This window comes from Vanessa atalanta, chromosome 5 (assembly GCF_905147765.1).
Source record: "Vanessa atalanta chromosome 5, ilVanAtal1.2, whole genome shotgun sequence".
Taxonomy (NCBI): Eukaryota; Metazoa; Arthropoda; class Insecta; order Lepidoptera; family Nymphalidae; genus Vanessa; species Vanessa atalanta.
Window position 1 is genome coordinate 5,471,122 of NC_061875.1, and position 26,101 is coordinate 5,497,222.

The following is a 26,101-nucleotide window of genomic DNA, read 5'->3' on the forward strand; positions in this document are numbered from 1 at the left end:
CCGAGCACGAGATGAATTATAAACACAAATTAAGCACATGAAATTCATTGGTGCTTGCCTGGGTTTGAATCCGAAATCATCGGTTAAGATGAACGCGTTCTAACCACTGGGCCATCTCGGCTTGCTCAAAATATTTTTACAATTTTTAAAATCAATCATTCAATCAATTAAGTTAATAATATGTTCGTCATTGCAAAGTTATATCGATCAGAAAAAAATATATCTGTCAAAAAGATCAAGCTAAGATAGCTTCGATCGATAAATAAAAATATTAGTTAATTGTTATTTATTTACACGTAATATATAAATATATTATTCAATGTAATTATTATACATTTTGTATTAATTAACTTCCGAGTTGATCATCATTATTATTTTTTAATTAATCCTAATTTTAGTCTTAAATATGTGTATAAAATATATAAGATGCAATTTACCTACATTTTATAATAATGGTATTAATTTCAAGATGAATAATGAATTTTAATTAGTTATTATAATTAGCATTTGGCTGAATGATTTTTTCCGTCGGGTTTTTGTACATAATTTAATTTATGTAATTATAAATATAATTGTATAAAAACTGCCTTTTTAGATTCAAACATTACGTCTGCAAAACTTGTTTGTTATTTTTAGATATTTATTTATATATTAAAAAATGAATTAAAATTATTAAAAATGAATGAAATAATTAGTTATTTCAAATTTATTTATGTGATTTCATGAAAAATAATTCAAAATAATGCATATTTATGAATATTGTATGTAATACTTAATATAAGCTAACATGTTATTTTTTTTATTAATATATCTGTAATATTATCTTATACAATTATGACTTAAGAGTCAGTCAGTAAGTATAAGGCTAATACAGTTCTATTAACTTAGTTAAAAATTTAACATGGTATTTGTAAATATTCGTTAACAAAGGATTACAAAAAACCGTGATCACGTAAGATGCTTTTATAGAGCAGGTGTGAGTTCAAATCCGGCATGTCTGTGACGACAACATACCCCTTGTATATTTTATTAAGAAAACTAGATACAAAGCTGTGTGGATATATTCACTGGTGTGAGTTTTAAAGTAGCCTAGCGTATATAAAAATTGTATATTATTATGAAACAGATGACTACACACACATACAACGTGTATACTTTAATTGGCGCGTTGAGCATTCGAGCCACGAGAGCTATGTGCATTTCGAAGTGACTATTTACGGTACACAATTCACACATACATATGTACGATACACAAACTGCGATTAGTTACATATTAATAGAATGTGATGATAATTAAGTGAACAGCTGTTACGACTGCGTATGCCAAAGATACAGTGTCAAGAACTTTTTTTTTTTTTAATTTGTTTTAGAGTGACAAAGGGCCAAATGACTTTGCAGCTTCTTATACCAACCAACCAAGGGATCTAAAATGAAAAATATTACTGGAATAGATATAGAGAAGTAATTGGTGAAAAGATGGTTCAGTACAGTGTCCTATTACCAACACTGTATAAAGTTTGAAGTGTAAAGGGAAATGACATATATGTCAATTACGGATTTTTTTAACACTTACAACCTTGAAATAAAACTAGTTTTTAACGGATTTAATCGCGTATATTAATTATTTTAACATCCCGACGTTTCGAGCACTTTGCAGTGTTGCCCTCTCCTCTAGGTCTTCCATGAATAAATTCCATGATTTATTCATGGAAGACCTAGAGGAGAGGGCTCTTCGCTCCGGACCAATAACACCTAGGTTTTACAAACGGTACGTAGATGACACTTTCACAATACTACCTAGTGATCTGACATCTGCATTTTTAGTACATCTCAATTCTATAAATAAAAACATTCAATTTACTATGGAATTAGAGGCAAATAATTCTTTAGCTTTCCTTGACATCCTTATTATCAGGAATCCTGACAATACATTAAGTCACACAGTTTATAGGAAACCCACACACACTAATAAATACCTCAATGGTGACTCGCACCACCACCCTAGTCAGTTAGCTACCGTTGGCAAATCTTTGTTTCAGAGAGCCCACCATCTCTGCGATGCTGAACACCTAGAGGACGAGCTACTTCAGGTCAAGCTTGCACTCCACCAGAACAAGCTGCCCGTGCCTCGCCAGCATCGCAGAAGCCGTATCAAGCCACCCACAGTTGAGCGACAACCTGCATTTCTACCATATGTGAAGGGAGTTACAGACAGGATTGGCAATATCTTGAAGCGAGCTTCGATTAAAACCATTTACAAGCCTCATAAGAAAGTGAGCCAGTTCTTGAGACCTATCAAGAGTAATATCCCTTTACAAACTGCGGGAGTATATAAACTCGAATGTGAGTGTGGTTTATCTTACATAGGCCAAACAAAGAGAAGTATCGGTACTAGGGTCAAGGAACATATAGGAGATGTCAAAAATAGGCGTTCTTCAAAGTCTGCAGTCTGTGAACATGCTCTGGATAAACCTAACCATTTTATTCGATTTGATAAACCACAGATCCTCGCTAGAGAACACAGATTCATTCCTAGAATGATACGCGAGGCTATTGAAATTCAAAAACATCCGAACTTCAATAGAGAAGATGGTTGGAGACTTTCTAACACTTGGGATCCACTTATTAAAAATTTAAAATCCCAAATCCAACAGACTGCAAGACCTAAAGATACAGTTAGTGCCTTCTGCGTGCAACCGGAACGCTATTCAAGATACCAATTAAGAAATCGTTGGCGGTAGTTGTAAATAATATTTCTTTTTAATTCAAACAGACAAATGTCACCTTAGTCTGCCCGTGACCACGAACACTGCAAAGTGCTCGAAACGTCGGGATGTTAAAATAATTAATATACGCGATTAAATCCGTTAAAAACTAGTTTTATTTCAATGTGTAATAATCGCGAAAATCTAAGACAACTTACAACCTTTTTGTTACGTTAATAAATATTTTGGCTGTATATTTTTTTTCATTTATTTTTTCTTATAGCAATTAAGTTGTGCTAAGGTTATTTATCGTCTCAGCTGTTTTTAATGCAATTACTATAAATATCGAATAGTAAAAAATATCTCAAAGCCTCTCTTTATAATTAATCCCTATTGTTTTTGATTCAATACTATTTATTATTGGCCAATAGTAAATGTCGCGTGTCGGTACTAGTGTTAAAATGAAATAAAAAGCTAATGAATTAACTGTTAACTTATTAATACAACACCTTACCTTCCTTAAAATTAGGTATTAATTGGTTTCTTTTAATTAATAAATCAGTTATTGTTTTATTATCGAAACGTGCACAGTATCGCTATTTGACGTATCATTTAGGTTTGAGCGGTACGGTTTTCGTCGAGATGGCCCAGTGGTTAGAACGCGTGCATCTTAACCGATGATTTCAGGTTCAAACCCAGGCAAGCACCAATTTTCATGTGCTTAATTTGTTTTTTAATTCATCTCGTGCTCGTCGATGAAGGAAAACATCGTGAGGAAACCTGCATGTATCTAATTTCAACGGAATCCTGCCACATGTGTATTCCACCAACTCGCATTGGAGCAGCGTGGTGGAATATTCTCCAAACCTAAATATTTCAACTTTGTTGAGAACAAGCAAGATAGTCACAGATTTCTCTTATATCAACTGCCCAATACAAATAGAAGACTGTCATTTGAACCACCTCCCCTCCATTTATTTTATTTTTTTTGGCATAGTGTGGCGGTCGAGCATATGGGCCACCTGACGCTAAGTGGTCACCGCCCATAGGCAAGGGCGCTTTAAGAAATTTTAACGATTTCATATATCGCCAATGCGCCACCAACCTTGAGAACTAAGATGTTATCTCCCTTGTGCCTGTTGTTACACTGGCTCATCACCCTTGAAACTTGAACACTTTTTACTAACTATTGCTGTTTGGCAATAGAATATCTGATGGGTGGGTGGTACCTACCCAGACGGGCTTGCACAAAGCCCTACCACCAAGATAATATTTAATGATCATGTCTCACCGTCTTTATTGGAAACCGCTCCTGCCCCTGTTTATAACATATCCATAAAGTCAACGAGGGTATCGTTGAATTTATGGATATCTTCCGAAATAAAGCGTAGATATTCGAAGAAATTCACCAGTCATTTCAATTTCAATCTTTGAAAAGCTGTATCGACCGTAACATCAAATTAATTTTAAACAGTTACAATTAGCCCTCATACATTCTTAATATATCTCTGTTTATAAACGTTAAGGCTAAGATTGGTACAAATAAAAGCCAAACCAAAAAATAAATTCAATGTAAGGCTCAATGACAACCCTAATTTTAAATGAAAATATTTGATAATTGAGCGAGTTAACGAAACTATTTTAGGATAAATTTTCAAACGCCGCTTTCGCAAATATTAATGTTTAAGATTAAGTATATGAATTAAGCATTGAGACAATTACGTATAGCGTACGTGGAGGCAGGTTATTATGAGTAAATCATAGCGGGTAAGACAGGAGCAGCAATTTAGCTTGACAAGCCCGCCTGCGCCTGCGCCGCCTGCTGAGCAATCAGCCGGCGATTACTGTGCATCCTTTTAAGGATCCTTGCTGATTTTTATAATAGCGCTTATAGCTGTCTACGTATTCTCTCGATCGAGGTTTTAATTTAACAACATATAAAACTGGTAGAAAATAAATGTACTATGATATAATTTTATGTTATTATGTAAATAATGATATATGTACTTACCAATATATTATATAAGTATTTAAAGCAAGATTATGTTAACATTTAGTGTGATTACCAAGCACAAAGAATTTTTATTACTAGTATATCCCATAGTTGGCATCGCATTTACGGTATGTGAGGTTATCCTCAGGTGGCCAATTTGGTCGTCTGTCTTTTGTTTGTAAAATAAATAAAAAAGACAGCGACAGGAAAAACGTTGCGAGAAAACAGCGTGCATCTGAATAAATTAAAAAACATATTTCAAATAATCCCAATATAGGCAATGTAGGATCTGTTATCTTGATAGATTTTACTAAGCAAACAACATTACATTTATAACAAGCGAACACCTTCATACCCACATGACTCATGTATCAAATATGTAAAATTTTCTTGACACTTTTTTTTTATTTTTACCACCCGTGATGCCAGCGTGAAGGGGGGCAGGTGTAAGTTATCCCGTGTCCTTTTCTGTGCCTCTGTTAACGTGTATGCAAAATTTCATGATAATCACTTGAGCTAAGACTTTAATGCGTAACAAACAAATACAAATAAATAAAACTGACATTCATGTCTAATATTAGTTTGGTTTCAAAACAATTAAATTAATGAGGAGGTTCTAATTTTTTAAGTTACAACGGATATTTCCATGCAAATATATTAAGAATAATATTATACCTAACTATGTAATGATTATAATTGTGCATCGGTTCGACGTCGTGGTGAGTTTCTTGAGTTACCAGTAAGTGATTAATTAAATTATCATATTACCGTAACGCTTTATGTTGAAGAGAAAAATTAAACAATAATTAAAGTATTGATATCTAATTGGAATCAAATCAGCGATCAGCGGAGACGTGAATTGTAGCGATCATGCTGAGATGTTAGTTATATTTAGAGTAAAATGTTTTCAAATTCGATTTCCTAACTGTCATCCATTTTTTTATTTAATTTAGTATGAAACGCCTTTACATTTATAATTGACAAAAATAACGGCAGTGTAAAGGATTTTTATTTTATTTTATTTGGACTACTATTCAAAATTATGTTTTCAGTAATTGAATTATTAATAAAGTAGTACATTTAAAATTCAGATTTTTGATACAATTAATTTTCATGTGAGAAGGTCTTTAAATAACTTAAGTTAAAACAAAAGAAACTTGTACCTATACTTTAATATGTCACTTACCTACTTGGTAAAAAAAAATAAAGATTTATTCTCTATTTTTTTTTAATTATAAATTAACTTAAACTATTTAATTAACCGAAATCATAAATCTAAAACAATCGACATTACAATGCGGAACGTGATTGGGTATTCCGTTTTAGTAACTATTAAGTGTAATTTTTTTTTAAAATAAAATTGGAGTATTAATTTAACGAAATGCTTAAAATGTTCTGCATATGAATACATTCACTAAGTGGACGACCTCCAGAACTAATAACAATAAGACAATGATTTTAATTCGGGTTCAGCCGCATCTTGCAGCCGATCGAGAGTGGATTTATTTCAAGCCGCCAGCAAAGAACTGAGTAGGGTAGCCAGGTTTAATGTTCTTGGTTTAGGACATACGTGATTCAGTCAATAAATGCTTACCGTACTTGAATTATTAAGCTATTTACAATTTATCCAATAGTACATTAGATATTAATGCTAAAATTGAGCATAAAATTAAATGGGTGCAGAGATTCGATTCTCATTTCACAAAGAGAAAAGATGTTATAAAACATAATTATATATTTTTTCTATTCATAAATATAATCTCTAAAATACCTTTTAAATTGCTTTATTTAATTTACTTTTTATGCAAAATATCATAATCTGTATAGTTTAAAATATACATATGTATTTCTTAGTGTTTGAAATTCCCATAAAATATGGTAACACTAGTCGGGAGCTGTTCGATGACTACTATTTGATTCCACTCCGCCCACTAATTATATTCTTATAATATAAACTCAGCTCTTAACCTCGCTACTAAATATATTGAAACGACATAAAACTACTATCGTTTTAAGTGATTTTGAACCTTATATATTGTTATGAAGGTATAATTTAATACATCAATGAGCTGATAATAATTGACATCGCACAAAATTCAAACATGGTACAGTAGCCCACAGGTGAAAAGAAATTCCGTATTCTAAAAACGATTAATACTGAACATGTTTCTTAAATCAGTTTGTTCATAAAACTAAATTCTTATAAAGCGGACACATTCTTCATTTTATTTTTTCAAATCGTAACTTTTTATATTTATTTATCTAAGGCAATTTTTGTTTTGGTATAGTTTTAGTAAGCCAGGGTAACTACGGCCACAAGAAATATGATATCTTAGTTCCTACCGTTGCTGGCGCATTGTATTGGCGATGAAAGTAATGGCAGTGGTAACCACTTACCATCAGGTGCTCCATTTGTCCGTCCGCATAATTCAAAAAGTAGAATCTACTACTATTTGTAAATATTAATAAATGACTTTTTATCATCTAGATTTGTGTTTTGATTGTTTTTATTAATTTTGAGTGGGTGGAGTTTTAAGTGGTTTATTATTTTTTTATAAAACACTTTTTTGTATACATTTTTATGAAATAAAAACACTTTAATGTGGGATTAAATAAAATTTAATACTTCTAGTATTGCTTGCTTGCTATGACATGTAAAGAAAAGAATGTCGTTGAAAGAATTATTGAATTAAAAACATTGTTGCTTATCATATTGTATTAAAGATATTTTAATAGAATTAAATTTGTCTTGTTATAAAGGCTATTAATAAAAGTTTTTATCGATTTTCTCGTTCCGTTTTCGTTTTTTTATTTCACTAAATTACAATCTTGCTGAGCCGTTACGTTAATCATTATGATTGCGTTAAAAGTAGCATATAAATACATGTTTACTGAGTTTTCATGATATTTTAGTGGATTAGATTTATGTTGGATAAGATAAGTTTAACTTCGAATTGTCCACCAAAGATTTTCTGTGAGGTTACCTTTTCGAAAAAGAGGTTTTTTTGTGATTATGCTGTCCGTCACACCAAAATTGCGATTCCACGGAATATCTAAACATTAAAAATCAGCATATTCGGTTAGCGTGTATTTTAAATTGTGTATAAGGACTGGATTAAGTGTTGATCGAAAACTCGTTAAAATCCGTTCTGGTAAGTATTTGGTAACTAGATCGAACGTGCCTATCCCAACTTAACACTGTCCCACGTCATATCCTGCAGTGCGATTCCGCAAGAATTTATTTCGTATCCAACTCGTTAGATGTTGACAACTGACTTACAGTGATACGCCATTTTGATAAGTTATAAATTTCATAATAAATATAGTAAATATCTGACATTTCATGCTCGTTTTCTGCGGTGAGTTTCTACTTACAGAATACCTCTACTGTCTAAATAAATAATGGCATCAGTATAACTGTAACTGCACTTGCCGAAAAAAACTTTTCAACTAAGAACGTAACGTTAAGTCTTAAGTCTTATTAAAATTAAAACAGAAATAATAAGTCCCTCTTTCTAAGCGGTAATAAACAACCATTTGAGCAATTAAACTAATATAATTGCTATAAGACTACTAGCAATTAATATGGAATGAAAAGAAAACATCATTTATTAAAAAAAAAAGTGTGTTTCGCTTGCTCTGATTTATAACAAGATATAAATCCATAATTGGACATCGAAACAGAGAAATTCATCTTAAAACTGAAAGGGAACAGCGTTGAAGCGAAGTTTTATAATAAAAAAATGACCCAACCTGGCATTGCGAAATGGACGGTCATTAATCCTCTCGCAATATTAATGTCCCAATATATAAAGTATTAACACCTCGATCAGATAAACTGACTGCTTCTAAACTCGAACACGCTTATGCACAGTGTTTAATTGTGTTAAAAAACTAAAGGCATGAAAGCGGCAATGTTTTTTCTTGGAAAACGCTTGAAATCATTTAGACGCTTGGCCCGCCCACATTATCAAGATGGAACTTCCAAATAACTGTCGTTCGAAACAGATTTGTTGCTATAAGAACATTTATAAGGGTTCGATTATTGAAAATAATTCTTAAATAAGTATTTTTAATTAACACGTATTATATGTTACTGTGTGTAATATAATGATATAATATATATTTATTCATTACATTTTAACAGACAAAAATACCTGTTACGAACACATAAACACACACACGCATACACGATAATGTATGTACTAAGTTTTTTTTTGTTATACAGTTAGTTCTACATAATTATTCATTAACTTTATAATATATTGTAAAATGATTAAGTTAAAGTAAGCAATCATCGTCTGCCAATCACAATCTACTGCTGATAGGCCTTTCCCGAGGTTTCATCGTCTTTCGAATCCATTTGGGTCCCGCCACCTCAATCAGGTCATCGATCTTCTACGCTTCGTTTGCCGATCCAAGCTCTCCACTCTAGGAGTCGTCTGCTCCGACGGTCGTCGGTCTTTTGACATAACACTTCACTTTAGTATGCTCCTCATGCACGCTATGTCGGTAACTCCGGTTCTTCTCTGCATAACCTTATTTCTAATTTTATACTTTAAAGATGCTCTGAGCATAGCACGCTGAGAGACCTTAGGTTCAAGACACACTTGACTAGTCCCGTAGTTATTGTCCACGTTTCATGTCTAGTATTTAATTGAAATAAAAAAATAATCTTCTCAATGAAACGAATAGTTATTTTTACCTGTGTAGATTCTATATGACACGTTCTTATTAGGAGGCATAGTAAAATTATTATCGTTTATACGCGCATGAAAACTGCGCGTGCGCAATACTTCCACAATAAATTTTCGCTACTTATAAGCTTATAAGCTTTTCGATCGATTTTTCACTCTCATTATTTTAATCAATAGAAAAATGCATGAATATTAAAGTAGTTAGTATAAATATATGTACAAAGTCAGATTATAAAAAAAGGTAAATGGAGCGCACGGTACATTAAAGTGAAGCAACAAAAGCGAATATGAAATCAAAAGCGAATGCAAATTTTCCGGTGGAAGTGTGTCTGTAATTATCAATTTGTTAATACGTCATTAATTAATTAAGATCTGAGGGTATAAATGAGTACTTCATGTAACTACTTTTAACATTATGTATCTACTGTTATGTATGGACTCTCAAGATTTTTTTTAATCTGTAATGTTTGCTTGCTTGATTTTGTTTTATTTAAAAATGGTAGATAACGGACTAATGTTTCAGCTGTTGGTAAGTGGCAACTGACAACCAAAAGCAATTAAAAAAAATCTATTATATATCGTTCTCACCTATATTCACACTGATACAATTATACTTGAATTCGTAAGACAGATTACAAATTATAGGTATTTGGTTATAGAGTATCATTAATTAGTTGTAGCTACCATTGCCCACATATGCCTATCTTCATAAGACCCAATACACCAAGTTAATTCAATTATTACTGCCAAACGACCTAACCAAAAAAAATAAATAATCAAAATCAAAATAAACTTTATTCAAGTAGGCTTTTACAAGCACTTTTGAATCGTCATATAACAAACTATATTAAGTGAAGCTACCACCGTCGGAATGTAGACTCTACCTTGAAGAACTGACAAGAAACTCAGTAGTTACTCTTTTACAACATATAAAAATACAGTCAAGTTAGTTAAATACAATTATATTTGTATGTCATAGATCCTGCCTGGAAGTTAATAAGCATTAACTCCACGCTTTTTTATCATCTATATAATCTTTTATAGAATTTTTATTCATATTTGCCTTCTTTATTAATGTATTATATATATGATTATATACACATATATCATAAATTCATGTTTTTTATTTCGTTAATACGTATTGCGTGTAGATGAGTAAAAGAGATATAAATAGTAAAGCATCTGAAAAGATAATTTCGAAATGTATTTTTTTTCCTATGTTATTTTATCTACTGTTGGTTGTCCTACTAAAGTCAATCAAAAATCTGTCAGGCAATGTAATTAACTAAAATTAGATGCCAGTGCTTGATATGATTATTTAAATTATAAAGTTTTCTAAAAAGTAAACATAATAGTAAAGTAAAGTAAATTACAGCTTGTAAATGGGCCAAGGTCTCCTCTTTTTAAAGAGTTGGAGCTTATTTCATCACGCTGCTCCAGCGTCTATGCAAGTATCCTTCACCGCCGAGTACGAGATAAATTATAAACACAAATTAAGCATATGAAAATTCAGTAGTGCTTGCCTGAGTTTGAACTCGCAATCATCGGTTAACATGAACCACGCGTTTTAACCTCTGAGCTGTCTCATTAAATGCGGCTAAATGCCTCACTGCTGAGAAGGTAGGAAACTAAATTGAGCAGTTCCATTACGTGTAGGTTGGAAGTGGAGACACGTGGCTGAACTTTATATGCAAAATAAGATGTAGGAATCACACGTTTTCCTTAATCCGCAAAATTCACGTAGTTTAATTACAAAATTTTCTCGGCCGTCAGTCTTCTAATAAAACTTACTAATTATTATTGTTCGTTATGTCTTAATGTAAATGTGTATAATATTTGTAGTGAACACATTAAATATGTAAAAATACATAATTACTTATACAGTTTACTTAACGTGATAATCATCAGCTGTTTGTATTGTAATTTATGGTATTTGACAGTTTCAATTAATATATTTTTTATTATTATACTTATGGAAGGAGACAATGTAATCAATAAAAACTTGTCTCATAGGAAATGTTTAATTAATTATTATTAAACAATCGTAGGCTTCATATGTTTACCTATATATATAGTAAGAGATTAGTTTCGCATGTTGCAGCTTCACGCTTAAACCACTAAACTGATTAAGATAAAATATGCTATGTATAGCTTATTCCAATCGAAGTATGAATAAAGATAAACAACACTTAGATTTGCGTATTTTATTCGATTTGTTAATAACTCAACTATATTGTAAACTATATAACTCACTACTAAGAGTTTATTATTAATATATTGTATTTATAATACGAGACTATTCCACTTAACTACTTATATCCAGTTTAATTTAACTTCCAAAATTCCGATGAGAGTTTCGTAAACGTTCAAAACGCCATTTTTTCGCAAATCCATAGTGTCAAATTAGGTGTCAAACGTTGTTTATATGGCTTTTCTCCTCTTATGGTTGGAATAGATTATAATAGATAGTTTGAGTAGGGGAAGGACATTTTTAATTTTCAGTAAAATGCAGTTGACAGTTTGTGTTAAATAGATACAGTTTTATAAATTTTTCACGGGTAAAGCCGCAGGTTCAGCTAGTTCAATTATATATACTCGTATCTACATTTCGAACTATTTAATTGAATCCCAACATGATGATTTAAAGGTTCTCATAAAAGCCTTCTTGATTAAATAAAAGTTTACTTCGATAGTGATTTGAGTTAAACTTATGTCAACATTTTTGTTAACACTTTAAGTGACGTCATACGCCGTGTGTTATACCTAAGTGTTATTTCGTTACGTTTTCCTTAACGATGTTTATATGTTGTACCTGTACCTTGACATTTGATTGTAGATATGACGACGTATTCAATTAAAGTTTAATCACAGATAACAATTACAATATAGGTAATATATATAAATGTCTATGTACATACAAGACAAGTATACGCAAGGAAACCGTAAGTATTTTTTTTTTTTTTAGCATTACCAACCCGTAAATGTCCCACTGCTGGGATAAAGGCCTCCTCTCCCTTTGAGGAGAAGGTTTGGAGCATATTCCACCACGCTGCTCCAATGCGGGTTGGCGGAATACACATGTGGCAGAATTTCGTTGAAATTAGACACATGCAGGTTTCCTCACGATGTTTTCCTTCACCGCCGAGCACGAGACGAATTATAAACACAAATTAAGCACATGAAAATTCAGTGGTGCCTGCCTGGGTTTGAACCCGAAATCATCGGTTAAGATGCACGCGTTCTAACCACTGGGCCATCTCGGCTCGGCAGTATTTATGTACAGCATATATACATAAAGATATGTATATATATTAAACAGATTTAATAAATTACAGTTCTTGAGTAATTAAAATTTCGTAAATATCAAATTCTAGCAGCAGATATGTTCTAAAAACAATTAATTTACCCGGTAAATATGCTAAGATCGTGGTTTTTTATCTAAAAGGTAGGCGGACGGGCAAGTGGACCATCAAATGGTAAGAAGTCACCGTCGCCCATACACATTGACGTTGTAAGAAATAATAAAACCATTCCTTACATAACACCAATGCGCCACAAAACCTTGGGAGCTAAGATGTTATGTCCCTTGAAACTGTAGTTAGACTGGCTCAATCACCCTTCAAACCGGAACACAACTATACGTATTGCTGTTTGGCGGTAGAACGTACGATGAGTGGGTGGAACTTACCCAGGGTCTGTACATAGCTCTACCAAGTAAAACTCAAGATAGTTTACATCGCTTTAATAAAGGTTCTAATAAAAATCGCTTATGCATAAATTATAACAAAACATAATCTAAGCTTTTGAATATTTTGCAGTGGTCACGTTTTACACGTGCGAAACGTAATTTATTATTATCTGTATTTTTAATTAGTTTCTTTATATAAATAATACTAGTATAGAAGTCGACTGTGCATTTATAATCTACCGTACATTATACAACGTTGTATGGAGGTCTTAGAAACGTGGATGCCATAACTGTCAGACTTACGGCACTTTCAATTTTCAATATCTATAATTCATAAAGTTATATATGCTAATGTAGACACGCTTGTTGAGTGGTAATATTTTTCTAATTATTCCGTGTAATTGTATTTGATTTATTGGCTGTCAGGCAAGTATCGCATACAATTATTCTACCACGAAATAAAAATACGGGTTGGTGGTAGAATTTCATCCAACACATTTAGGTTTCCTCACAATATTTTCCTTCGCCGCAGCACATGTAAATTCAGTAGTGCTTGCTGGGGCTTAAACTCGGAATTATTGGTTGCTATTCACGTTTCCTTGCCACTGGAATCCTCGACTTGACAAAATAGCTTACTTTTTTTAATATGGCAAATCAATCAAATCTGTGATAAGAAATATTGGGTCTAACTTTTGCTTGATCTATTAGATCCAAGGATTCCTGTTAATTTACGCATATAGGTACCTATATCTCCTGCACCATCTCGTCTCTTGACTTTGTAATCTAGAATAAATTTCACGTCAACAAACTTATAGCATATACGTATCCAGTAAGGACAGCGTATACACAGTTCACAAATAGAAAAAGAAATTTAATATTATTATCAACGTTGTATGATATATTTCATAAAAAAAATACCGTCTTAAAACAGTCCAATGCCTTATTGTCGTAGTGGTTAACGTATACAGCTGCAATTTTTAAGTAACAGGTTCGATAAGCAGAAACGTCCACCCAGAGTTAGGAAATTGGCTGCGTTACAATCTATCGTTGCGAAAAGTACTTAACATTACTCTAATTTAATCATGGGCAAATTGGGCTCTAATATGGTTTCTCTTAAATTAACGCGAAACGTCATAAAACATAATTATAAAGTACACACTACAAATGTGTTATTGCTATTTAATGAATTATTATTATTTTTCAAGTCGGGAAATTTGTCCATAATAATTACTGAATTCCTCGCAGATGGCAACACAGTTGCTTCAGGCATACCAACAATATTAAAATTGCTGTGCTTCAGATGCAAGCGTATTCGTTATGATAGTTTTCAAATTCAAATAGATATATAAAAAAAAAATACTTGGAAATACATACATTGGTTCGATATTTGAATATCGTAACAAAATGCAGTAAAAATGTATTAAATTTTAAAACGGGATCCATAAAATGTAAAAAAAGGCTCACTATTAATATTGAAGTTTAATATGACTGTGTGCGGTGTACCGCTCCAGGGGCAAGTCCAGGCCGGCGCCGAATCGATTCCCCGACGCGGCATCGGCACATCGCTCCGAGACATTGTCGACTAGCCACTAATAAATGGTAACATTACCATCTGTATGTACATTAACAAAAGTTGAACGTAATGACAGAATGATTTTGTATATTTCGACAAATGATTGATTAAAAATATATTTGCATGAAATTCGCATGAAAGATTTTATAGCAAAAGGCGTTAGAAGGAAAGAGATTCCCAAATATCAAATAAAATCTTTAATATACTATTCACATTTACCATTAATTAGTTAAAAATGAGCGATAAAAATTGTTTTGTTTAAATTATAAATTATTATAAACTTATTATAATATTCATTTCTAGTAAGTTTTCTGTGAATAATAACTGCCGTTGCATTAGCATTAGCATTAGCATTAGCAGCCCGTAAAGGTCCCACTGCTGGGATAAAGGCCTCCTCTCCCTTTGAGGAGAAGGTTTGGAGCATATTCCACCACGCTGCTCATATATATATCATAAACACAAATTAAGCACATGAAATTTCAGTGGTGCCTGCCTGGGTTTGAACCCGAAATCATCGGTTAAGATGCACGCGTTCTAGCCACTGGGCCATCTCGGCTGCCGTTGACATTTTACAATTTAGATATATTAAAAAAAAAAAAAAGTATTTAACCAAATGAATAAAGATTATCAAGCGGCGTGAGTTAAGTAGTATTAGTCTCGATACTTTTTATATTATAATGTTACGAATTTGAGAATATTCTATGACAAAAAAAAATGGGACTTAAGAATCATATATGCGTTATATATGTAAAATTAAAATTAGCTACAGTACGAATCATACTACTTTAAATGGTATCAAGAATGCAGCACTTTCTCACTTTTCTGGACAAACTAGAGAAGGATGGAGATGTTTTAGTTTTTCTGCAATGTCCAATGTTAGCTCCATTAAATTATATTTATGGTAAAATAATCTATTCTAATATGATAATTTGAAAAAGTAACTATATCCGCCTCTTTGTCTGTGGCTGTTTCACAACCAAACCATTGAACCGAATTTTATAAAATTGGGTATTGGGTAGGCTAGGTTGAACTCCAAGGAAGGACATAGACTACTTTTATAACGAACACTTGACGACCAACCTCTATGCCGTCAGTGACGCGGATGACTAGTTATATTTAATAAATACAGCTTTCATGCTATCCGTGAGAAGTCGGCAATAAGTGGTGTATTTTAATGACAATAAATTCTTATAGTTAATATAAAACAGAATGTCCTGGCACCAAAATAAATGTAAAAATGTTGGTTACCAGTTAGCAGCGAGGGTGCACACGTGGCCTTTTTATCCGTCTGTCTCAAGAATTAATACCGCATCCATTTGAAGCGAATTTGAAATTCAATCGATCTGTTTTTTACACGGGAGCGTATAGGTCATACTGTTCCGTGCGTTTTGTATGCAAAGTTAATTCGTCAATTTTTGTAAACTTTCTGTCAATGTTAAATTTTTTGTGTTAATTTGAATTATTCATAGTTTCCTGTTTCTCCTGTTTGTATTTGTAAAGCTGTCTTTCAAAGTTATATTTTTATTTATAGATTATGTACAATATATAATTTGTTATCTATACTACGAAAGATATATCGATATCTAGAGATGTAATTTTGAATACATTTCTTTTGTTTATTTAAATATTAAATTTAAATTGGACAATATACGTTTGATTAATCGTAATATCAATAAATTTAAAGTCATAAGTTCATGCGATCTAATCTGTGGTACGTAGGTAGGTACTTAATTGTAAGTTTCAATTAAATCACATAAAATATGGATGCGGTTTTTATTAATGCTATATTAATATTTATTTGTTTGTAATATATTTATTGTTTATCCAAATAACCGAGTTGGTTCAGCGAATAGTACTCGTTATTCTTAACACTAAAACCGCAGGTTCCAATCCGGGCAAGCCTACCGATTTTTTTATATTTAATTTGTTTTTGCACTTCATCTTACTCTCAATGGATGTAATCATGCCACATGTACGATAACAATCTTTAAATCTATTGCATATAGCTGTAAATTTTTATTCTTATTAATAGTAATAAGAGTAAAAATATTATCAATACTAAAACATACGGTTTACTTTATATTATTTATCGAAGAATGCAATCATATCTTCTGCTAACAGTACCTACGTATCTTCTTCATGAAGTCCGTATTTTTCTGTCGGTACTCGATAATATCGATGTTTAGCAACTCGAGATGACAAAACTGCAATACCCTTATTAAGTCTTTTTTTAAAATATCTTATAAACTTAGCAAAGAAAGAAAAAAACTATAAAATTAAATTAATAGATTTGATTTAACCAACTATTAATAAATTATTAATAAACATATTATTAGTTGGTTAAATCGTGCGGCCGAGTACGACTTTATTACAGTTTTATATTATTATAAAAATATATAAATATAAAATAGTTGAAGTAATATTTAAAGTGGGTAAAGATGTTATCGCGTCACGGCGGGCGCGGGCGCGGGTCGGCGCGGAACGAATCGATCCGACGCGCGCGCAGTAAATTGAATACAATATTTTACGCAACCGACGCGTAAGGGAATTCGTAATCTGCCGTTTCTTATGTAATTATACACTTTGGTGTTGGATTTTGTTGATATATTATTAGTTTAAATACTCCTTCGGGCTTAAAATAATTTAATTACTTCTAATTACATGTCAATAAGAAACTGCATTCGCCGTTTAAATATCATCTTCGTGATCCAATTATTCATATTGTATACGAATTTTATAATCCTTGGTCAATATATTATATTTGACTGATTGTTTTACTTCACTTTTTATAATTTAAATAAATAAAATGATATCGATAAATGTTTAATGATTATATAGGTAAGTTAAAAGTAAAAATTATATATATTTAAATACTTTTTTAATGATTACCAAAAGTCTTATTAGATTTTAAACGAAAGTACATATTACAAGCATATTCTTAATTTTTTTTTTTTATATTATTTGGGAACCCATAATTCAAAACTAAAATTAAAAAATATATATATATTACTTAGTAAAATGCTTTTATAAGTTTGAAACAAGTAAGTAACTACTTACATTACAATTATAATTTACAAAATAACAGTTCAATAACTGCATTCAATTAAAGAATTACAATTTTAATTCATCAAATTATTATAAAGTAATGGCTTAGGTATTACTGTAAGTGTATGAATTAATTTATAGGTAGAGTATAAATACAACTTTTTATAGCAAAACAAGGGTTTCTTTTCTTATTGATAGTAAATTTTTTATTTTTTAAGAAAAAAGTAATTTTATAAACGACCTTTGACACTACAAACTGTTTGTAAAATTAAGTTACTCGAAATCCAAATTTGGAGTCAAGAATACTATAATTCTGTCAAATATATTTTTTTATTTCTTAATTCTTATTAGACAGTTTCGCTGGCCGAAAATAAAATCGTTTTTTTTTTATGAAACAAAAATAAAAAAGAGTCGTATTTCTTATTCCAGAACTTATTGAGTCATAAGTTTAATTCAAATGTGTTAAGCGATTTTGGTTTGATTGAGTAGGTAATATTTTTGTGTGTTCGATTTTTCTTTTATTTACTAATAATCCTTTCCATTTAACGAAACAATATTTAATTATAATAAATGACTAATATTCTCTTATATGTTATATAATTTAATATATTTCTAATAATAATTGGGGAGGCCAGTTTAGCGTAAAGCTTGTGTTTGGATTGGGGACGACTAAAGAGTAAGGGTCGGTAATGAACTTGTGATGCATCCCTTAGCGGCGGATGCCTTGCTATTGAAGCTCATTATTTATTTACTTATAAATTAAAATAGTTATTACGAAAAAAATACTAATTATGTATATAATAAATCTTGCGCCTTTGTATTATATTGGATAATTGCTTCTGTTATAGGTGAGGTCCGAAAAGGGCTCAGAACTCGCCTTTTAAAAAAAAAGCTTATAATAGAAAATAATGTTTTCTGAACAAAAAATTATTACCAATACTTTGATTATTGAATAAATCGTTAAATAAACATTTTTGTTTTATTTCAACATTCATAGTATTTTTTTTTGTACTTTAAAACATATAATGTGAGCCTTACAAAGAAAGGTTAAATATTAAATATTAACTTGACGTTATGACTCTGAGGAGCCATTAACCATTTGAAATTGACAGGTGTAATCCAAAAACGCGGGTAAAACTCGCTTCATCTGCAGAACAGTTCAATAATAAAAAATTAAGTTACTACATGAATGGGACATAATTGTCTTATAAGTATTCTAATGATTATATTTACACCTTGTAATTATTTATCTAAGTACCTTATTAACACAGAATTCTTTTTAATACCTTTAGCTTCAGTTCAACATTGTTCCTTGCAAACTGTTTCAACGTAATGTAAATATTTATATCCATTTGTTACTAGCTCGTCGTGTTTTAAAAAGTATGGGATATGTTGGCGGACGATCATATGGGCCACCTGATGGTAAGTGGTCACCACTGGCCATAGACAATGGCACTGTGTAAAATAATAACCATTCCTTACATCGCCAATACGCCACCAACATTGGGAACTATAATGTTATATCCCAAGTGCCTGTAGTAACACTGACTCACTCACGCTTCAAAGCGGACCACAACAATACTGAGTACTGTTGTTTGGCGGTAGAATATCTGATGAGTGGGTGGTACCTACCCAAACGGGCTTGCACAAAGCCCAACCTAAGTAAATTAAAAATATTAAATTCAATACATATGTGGGAATCTTACAAACCAAAAGTATTGTATTGAGTATAGAGTATATTCCAGTCAAGTGGGCATTTAAACCGTGTAGCAAAAATCTTTTACGACTCTTTAAATTAGATTACATATCTTAGTTTTGATTCTTTTTTAAATTATGAATTTTATTTATTTATTAAGGACCATCAGCAGTCACTACACTTACACATGTTATACATAAAAACTTATTTATACTAAATATAAAGTGTGCGACTCTTTAAGACGGCCAAAACATGCATTTTTAGGTACAATAATTGATCACGTTAATAACATACAACAAAATAAAATAAATTCAATAAAAAATTAAGAGAATTAGTAAATAGTAATAACTTAAAAATTTGAATTAATTAATAAATTGAATATTAAATTTAAAAATAATAATAAATTTAAAAAAGAGTGTACCTAATTGTTTTATTAATTGGAAAAACATTGATAATTTACTTGTTGGATAGTTTTATGATATCTTAAACTAAGTTACACCAAGTTTTAAATCAGTCCGTTCAAATTTCGATTTAAATGTTTGTTTGTCTGGACTAGCAAGTAGAGTAGTACACGCGCGCGCCCTTGTTTGCCCGCACGCCCTTAACATATTCCTATTTCTTATAGCTTAATATTGTCCAATTGAAAAAAGCTTATACTTTAATCATATACTAGATATTTATTTGTTCGGATATTTGAAACTTAGTATGAATTAATTTTTAAATGGAATAAAGTAATAGTGATTAAATATATCTAACTGGTTCTTATTTGGTCAGGAATCTTAACTACAGTAATTCAGGTGTAGAGTTAATAAACTGAGTCTATTTTCTCCACTGATGTCAATTGAGTATAAGTAATCTGATCATCTATCCGTCCACCTTTACAGGACACTGTTAGCTGAGATACCAGTCCTTTGCTCTCTGAGTCCTGTAGTTACTCAGTGTTTTTTTAATAACTAGGTACTTGGTCACCACTGCCCATAGACACTGGTACTGTAAGAAATTTTAATAATTTCTTATATATCCAATGCATCATCAACCTTGGGAACTAAGACGTCATTTGTGCCTGTAGTTACACTGGATCACTCACCCTTCAAACTGTGTTTCTGCTTGGCGGTAGAATAAATGATGGGTGTCTGGTCCACCCACCGTCTGGCTAGGTACAAAGCCCTACCACCAATTAATCTTCTATGAGTTATAGATATTGTATTATAGACTCTATAATATTATTATTCGACCGAAAATGAACTATTTTTTATAAATAAAATAAATATAATATCTCAAAGAAATACAGCTTAAATCCATCATCATAACACATTTTTTTATATTAAGAGAGATTACGTCATAGCATTACCGTTACACATACAATACCATTGAAAACAATAATAGTAAATATATCAATGGTAATAGAATCATTTTCAGTAATAATGGAATGAGCTCCAATACGAAGAAGTAGACTATGATTACATTTTTGTAAAACATCCTATTCTATATATTATAGTTTTACTCTATTATGTTTTTTTTTTGTTACATTTATGTATAGGTTTATTATAATATAATCAATTAGATACATACATGATTGATAAAAAATATTTACAACATGAGCGTTATGTAAAAAAAGTATTAAATGTTCCGTTTTAAAAGATTGTGAGATTGTCTATATATATATATATATATATAAATATATATATATTATATACATATTATGGTAAGGAGAAATATTATAATATTATATTAACGGTTCTTGTAGACGTAGATATTTATAAATACATTTATTTCGTATATCGAAACCGACTAAGGATTTCGCTAAAAATATATTTCCTGAAAAAACACATTATTTACAAATATAAACAGTTTTATTAGAACCGAGCTTCTTCTCATTCTAAGTTACCAGAAACTGTCTCTATTGATGTATTAAGTTATAAAAAAAATCTTATTGTAATAAAATTGTTTAGTTTTTGTAAAAATATGATTATATTAAATAACGAACCCTCTCTAGCGGTGAATTAAGATAAATAGGACAATTGAAACAGTGGCGTTTGTAGGAATTTCACCCGATGCGACGGTACTTTTACTTAGTTCTGCTATACAACACTAGATGGCGGAAGCTCGTACGGTTGAGTTTAATTTAATTTTTATTTTAAAAACTTTTCATCGGAAAATATTTGTATAATTTGTTAATAAGCTATTTACTTAAGATAACGACTATTAAATAAAAAAGATAATTCTTTTAAGGTAAAAAAAGATAAGTATTATAGTAAATAACATGTTATTTTCTAATATTTAATTAATACATATTTATTATGAAAATATATAGTGAGCAACATTTATTAGATACTTATAACATTTATTAATAAATGAAAGTTGAACATTGCTAATTTATAAACTTATAGTTCTTCTACTCAATCATAGATGGCGCTAGCACCATCGTTTAAAATATGGTGCCAGTAATCCTAATACCATTATGAATTATTTTCAATATATATGTATCTATTTTTGTTTGTAATATAGAAAATAACATATCAATTTGTATATATGTAGTTCATGTTATAGTTGAATTTTAATAATTATTTACTTTTTATTTTAAATTATTGCATTCCATTTATTTTGTGTCTTCGCATAATAAAAAAAAAGTTAGTCTTAAAAAACATGAAAAACCAATATATTTTCTATTGATTATGTATATGAAGAAATTTCTGCCGTCTTATTAGTAACACCTAATTCTATGCCACTGTTAAATTTAACCGCTTGAAAAAAAAAAAACGCGTTCCAAACTCGTTAACGAAATCGATACAATTTCGATTATTCATAACATGCCTTTTCTGTAAATGAATTAAAATTTCCAATCTTTTGATTCACAGAAAACACTATTCCTTACATTATTCAACGTTTTAGTAGGAAATATCGATTACATTTACGCAACTAAATATGTCCATTAATCATTTTATATGAGTATTGTATCGATTAGACACAGATGCACGCACGATTCTGACTTTCATAAATATACCTAACCACTTCTGTTTTTTTAGTACCTATATAACTTAATTCCTAGATCGGTAACATTAATGTATTTTTTTTTTTCGTTCTCCATTTTTGTATGTCTCCTTGTTGCTCGTTGAATATGATAATATAACATAACTGTTGATATTTAAAATTAATTTATCATCATTATAATAGTTTGAACATATTATGTATTTAGTAATGGTAGTTATTTAAATTATAAAATCAAACAAAACCTTCATTATGAGCTATTTATACTTTATAATAAGCTTATTACTTTCGCTTTTAAGATCAATTATTATTTAAATCATATTAGGAAGTGAGTCGGATCCATAAATGCAAATGTGTTTTTCTCATTAAACATTTATATTACACACATAATAAATAGTAGGTAATATCGAGGTGAGTATAATTGAAAACAAGGAAAAAAAACACATGTATGTGTATAGGACAGTCGTGTAGCAGGAGCGTTTATTAAGTATCAGTAGCGGCTCTACTGTAAGTCCCAGAAATTGTAGCGATTATGTTTGTAAATAACAAGGTGTGAGTGATAGAGCTCGCATCGCGAGAAGCGAGCCGCGGCAGAGCCGTGTAGCGATGTAGCGACGGCGGCGAGGCGAGGCGGTGCGGGGAGCGGGGCGGACAAAGGGGGCCGAGGTACGCGGGGAGCGCGGGGCGGCGCGCAATTACGGCGTCATTAGCGGGCGGCGCTGGGCGGGGCCGCCCCTCTCCGGCGCCGGCGCGCGGTGCGCCGCCACCGCTTCGAGCCCAGTCCGCTCCGTGCTGCCGCCGCGCACGCACGCGCATGTCGCTCGTTGTTGAATTCGGTGATGTGAGGTGGCCCCCGCCGCTACCGCAGCGCCGCGCGATTAACGCGCTTGTTTCGCGAAAAAGTGCGCCAGGTGAAGGCTCGAGAGCCTTCGAGCCGGCAAGACGCCGTCCACCGTGGATCTGAGGTACGGCGCCATGGCGGCGACCACGTATATGCCGGGAGAGCTGGATCTCGGCAGCATCGGCGGGTACCATGCCGCCTCGCCGCGTAGCGCCGAGCCCGCCGATATGAAGTACCAGCACCATCTACACGCCGGCGGTTCACCGTCTCCGGGTGCGCCCGTGGGTATAAACCCATGGGCCTCCCTGCCGCCGGCCGACCCTTGGGCCGTGCACCAGCATCACGCTCACGCGCACCAGCCCGACATCAAACCACCTGCAGCTCCGCACGAACATCGCCACCTGCAAAGCCATGGCTGGCATGCGCCAGTTGTTTCTGCGCACTACGGTGCAGGCTCACCGGTGGCGCTGCACGGCGGCTATCCGGTGCCCATGCACCAGCACCACATGTTACGTGATGTGCAACCCTCGCCTCATCCACTTCATCACCATCACGCACTTGAGCGCGATCAGCCAGAAGAGGACACGCCCACCAGTGATGACCTAGAGGCCTTCGCCAAACAGTTCAAGCAGCGTCGTATAAAACTCGGTTTCACCCAGGCAGATGTAGGTCTCGCGCTCGGCACACTCTATGGAAACGTTTTCTCTCAGACAACGATATGCCGATTCGAGGCTTTGCAGCTCAGTTTTAAAAATATGTGTAAGTTGAAACCGCTCCTACAAAAGTGGCTTGAAGAGGCAGATTCGACGACAGGGAGTCCCACAAGTATCGATAAAATAGCCGCGCAGGGTCGTAAGCGAAAGAAGCGCACCTCCATCGAAGTGTCAGTAAAAGGAGCGCTCGAACAGCACTTCCATAAGCAACCGAAACCCTCCGCTCAGGAGATAACAAGCCTCGCAGACAGTTTACAGCTAGAGAAAGAAGTTGTGCGAGTCTGGTTCTGTAACCGCCGGCAAAAGGAAAAGAGGATGACACCGCCGAATACACTGGGCGGAGAGATGCTAGATGGCATGGGTCACGGGCATTATGGGCACGACGTGCATGGGTCTCCGCCTCTGCACGCGCACTCGCCCGCTTTGTCACCGCCGCACGGGCAGCACGGTCAGCACGCGCCGCACGCGCCGCACTCCCAGCATCCGCAACACGGCCTACAGAGCGCGCACACGCTTGCGGCGCACTAACAGTTCGCCCCGTGGGCGCCGCCGCGGCCCTTCTACGCGGAGCCGCACTAGCCGCCCGCGGGACCTGTACATAGCTGTACATACACGCCGAAGGGGCGTGCCGCGGTCGTCGCACTGTATATAGTTCGCGAAAGCCCAGTTTCAGTTGTTTTTCTCTAATTGGCGTGCGGCCGCGGAGCCAGTGACCTCGTAGTGTGTGACAATGCGGAGACAGTTCGCGACAACGAGAATGGGCGCGCTCGTCGCCATCGCCGCCGTCGCCGCCGCCGGTGGTAAGTACGAGTGCGCCCGCCGAAGTCCGACATGCCCGGCGCCCGGCGAGGGTCGCCCCGCGCTACACGTATACACGAGAGACAATTTCATCGAATTTATTTATAGATATTATAAAGTAACGATGTTCATAATGCCTGCCGACAGGTAGGGATTAGTCGTGGTGTGGATTAAATTTTAAACCGTTGCTACTACTGTAAACTTACTATTAGTGATGAGGTTGAAAGTGAAGCGTACGAATCGGGTCGAAGCTTCGTTCAGTGAGGGAATACGATTGAGTCAATAGGTGCAATTTTTAATTTAAGTGCCCGACGAAGCGTAGCGGCGCGGCGCGACGGACTCGCGCCATCGCCCCGCGCCGCTCACCCCGCTCCCGTAATTTATTGAAAATTAAGCAGATACGATGCCAAAATGGTTTTATTCCTGTTTTTGATTGTTTTGTTGTTTTTTCGTTTATATGTAATTGTGGCCAATTTCGGTACTTAATTCTTGTATAAATAGGTATTTTTTTTATATAAAATAATGTTACTGCAACGTATATAATGATATATATTAAAATGTTCTTTATAGAAACTGAGATATAATGATGACTTTTATTGAGCATGTCTGTTCGTGTTGGAGGGCCCCATTAGACATGTTTAGTTTTAACTTACGAGCTAGCCTGAGTGCAGAGTACTGTGTTGTAAACGATACGAGTGCGAGTGCCGTCGTACCGAGTGTTGTGTACCGAGTGTCGTGAGCCGAGTGCAGTGCGCGGTGTGCAGCGCTCGCCAGAATCGAACCAAACCCAATTTTGTAAATGTAATTAATTCGTTATTCTCAACGAAGTTGACAAGTTGATATGTATATAACTGTATAAACTATATTAGGTAATAACGAACAGACGGCAGTGGTAGTGCAAGCCTCTAGTAGGTAAATAATGAATAATTAGTCTTAAAATGTTTTATATTATTATCTAAGTATTTAAATAAACCAGAGTAAATATTTTATATGGTAGTATTATTGGTGAATCCCGGTCGACAGGACGATGTTGTTTGTTATAGGGACCCTTGTGTTTTGGGCTCAGGTAAAATGCTCACGTGACGTTGTCCGACGTAACTTACCTACTAAAAAACTTAAATGTTCCACGTTCGATATTGTATTTGAATCCATATCTTACTGTGCTACGATTCGAACCATATAAAGACCTGTCCCGTGACTCGAGCAGGTCTATTTTTATAGATCATTTCATTTTATCAGTTGCTTCTAAGCTGATTAGTGCGACAGCGACAAGTTGCAAGACCAGTAAAGTAACATACACAACGGACGTTCAAATCAAGTAACATAGATTCTTACTTGATTTAGAATTCATCAAGCACCTAATT

General features: G+C 33.5%; 1 protein-coding gene across 1 annotated transcript; it reads left to right on the forward strand.

Annotated features, from left to right (window-relative positions):
* Positions 1-23,168: 23,168 nt before the first annotated feature.
* Positions 23,169-25,724, forward strand: LOC125064087 (silk gland factor 3). Its single transcript, XM_047670874.1, has one exon. The coding sequence runs from the start codon at positions 23,361-23,363 to the stop codon at positions 24,465-24,467; it is 1,107 nt and encodes a 368-aa protein (XP_047526830.1). The 5' UTR covers positions 23,169-23,360; the 3' UTR covers positions 24,468-25,724.
* The last annotated feature ends 377 nt before the right edge of the window (positions 25,725-26,101 follow it).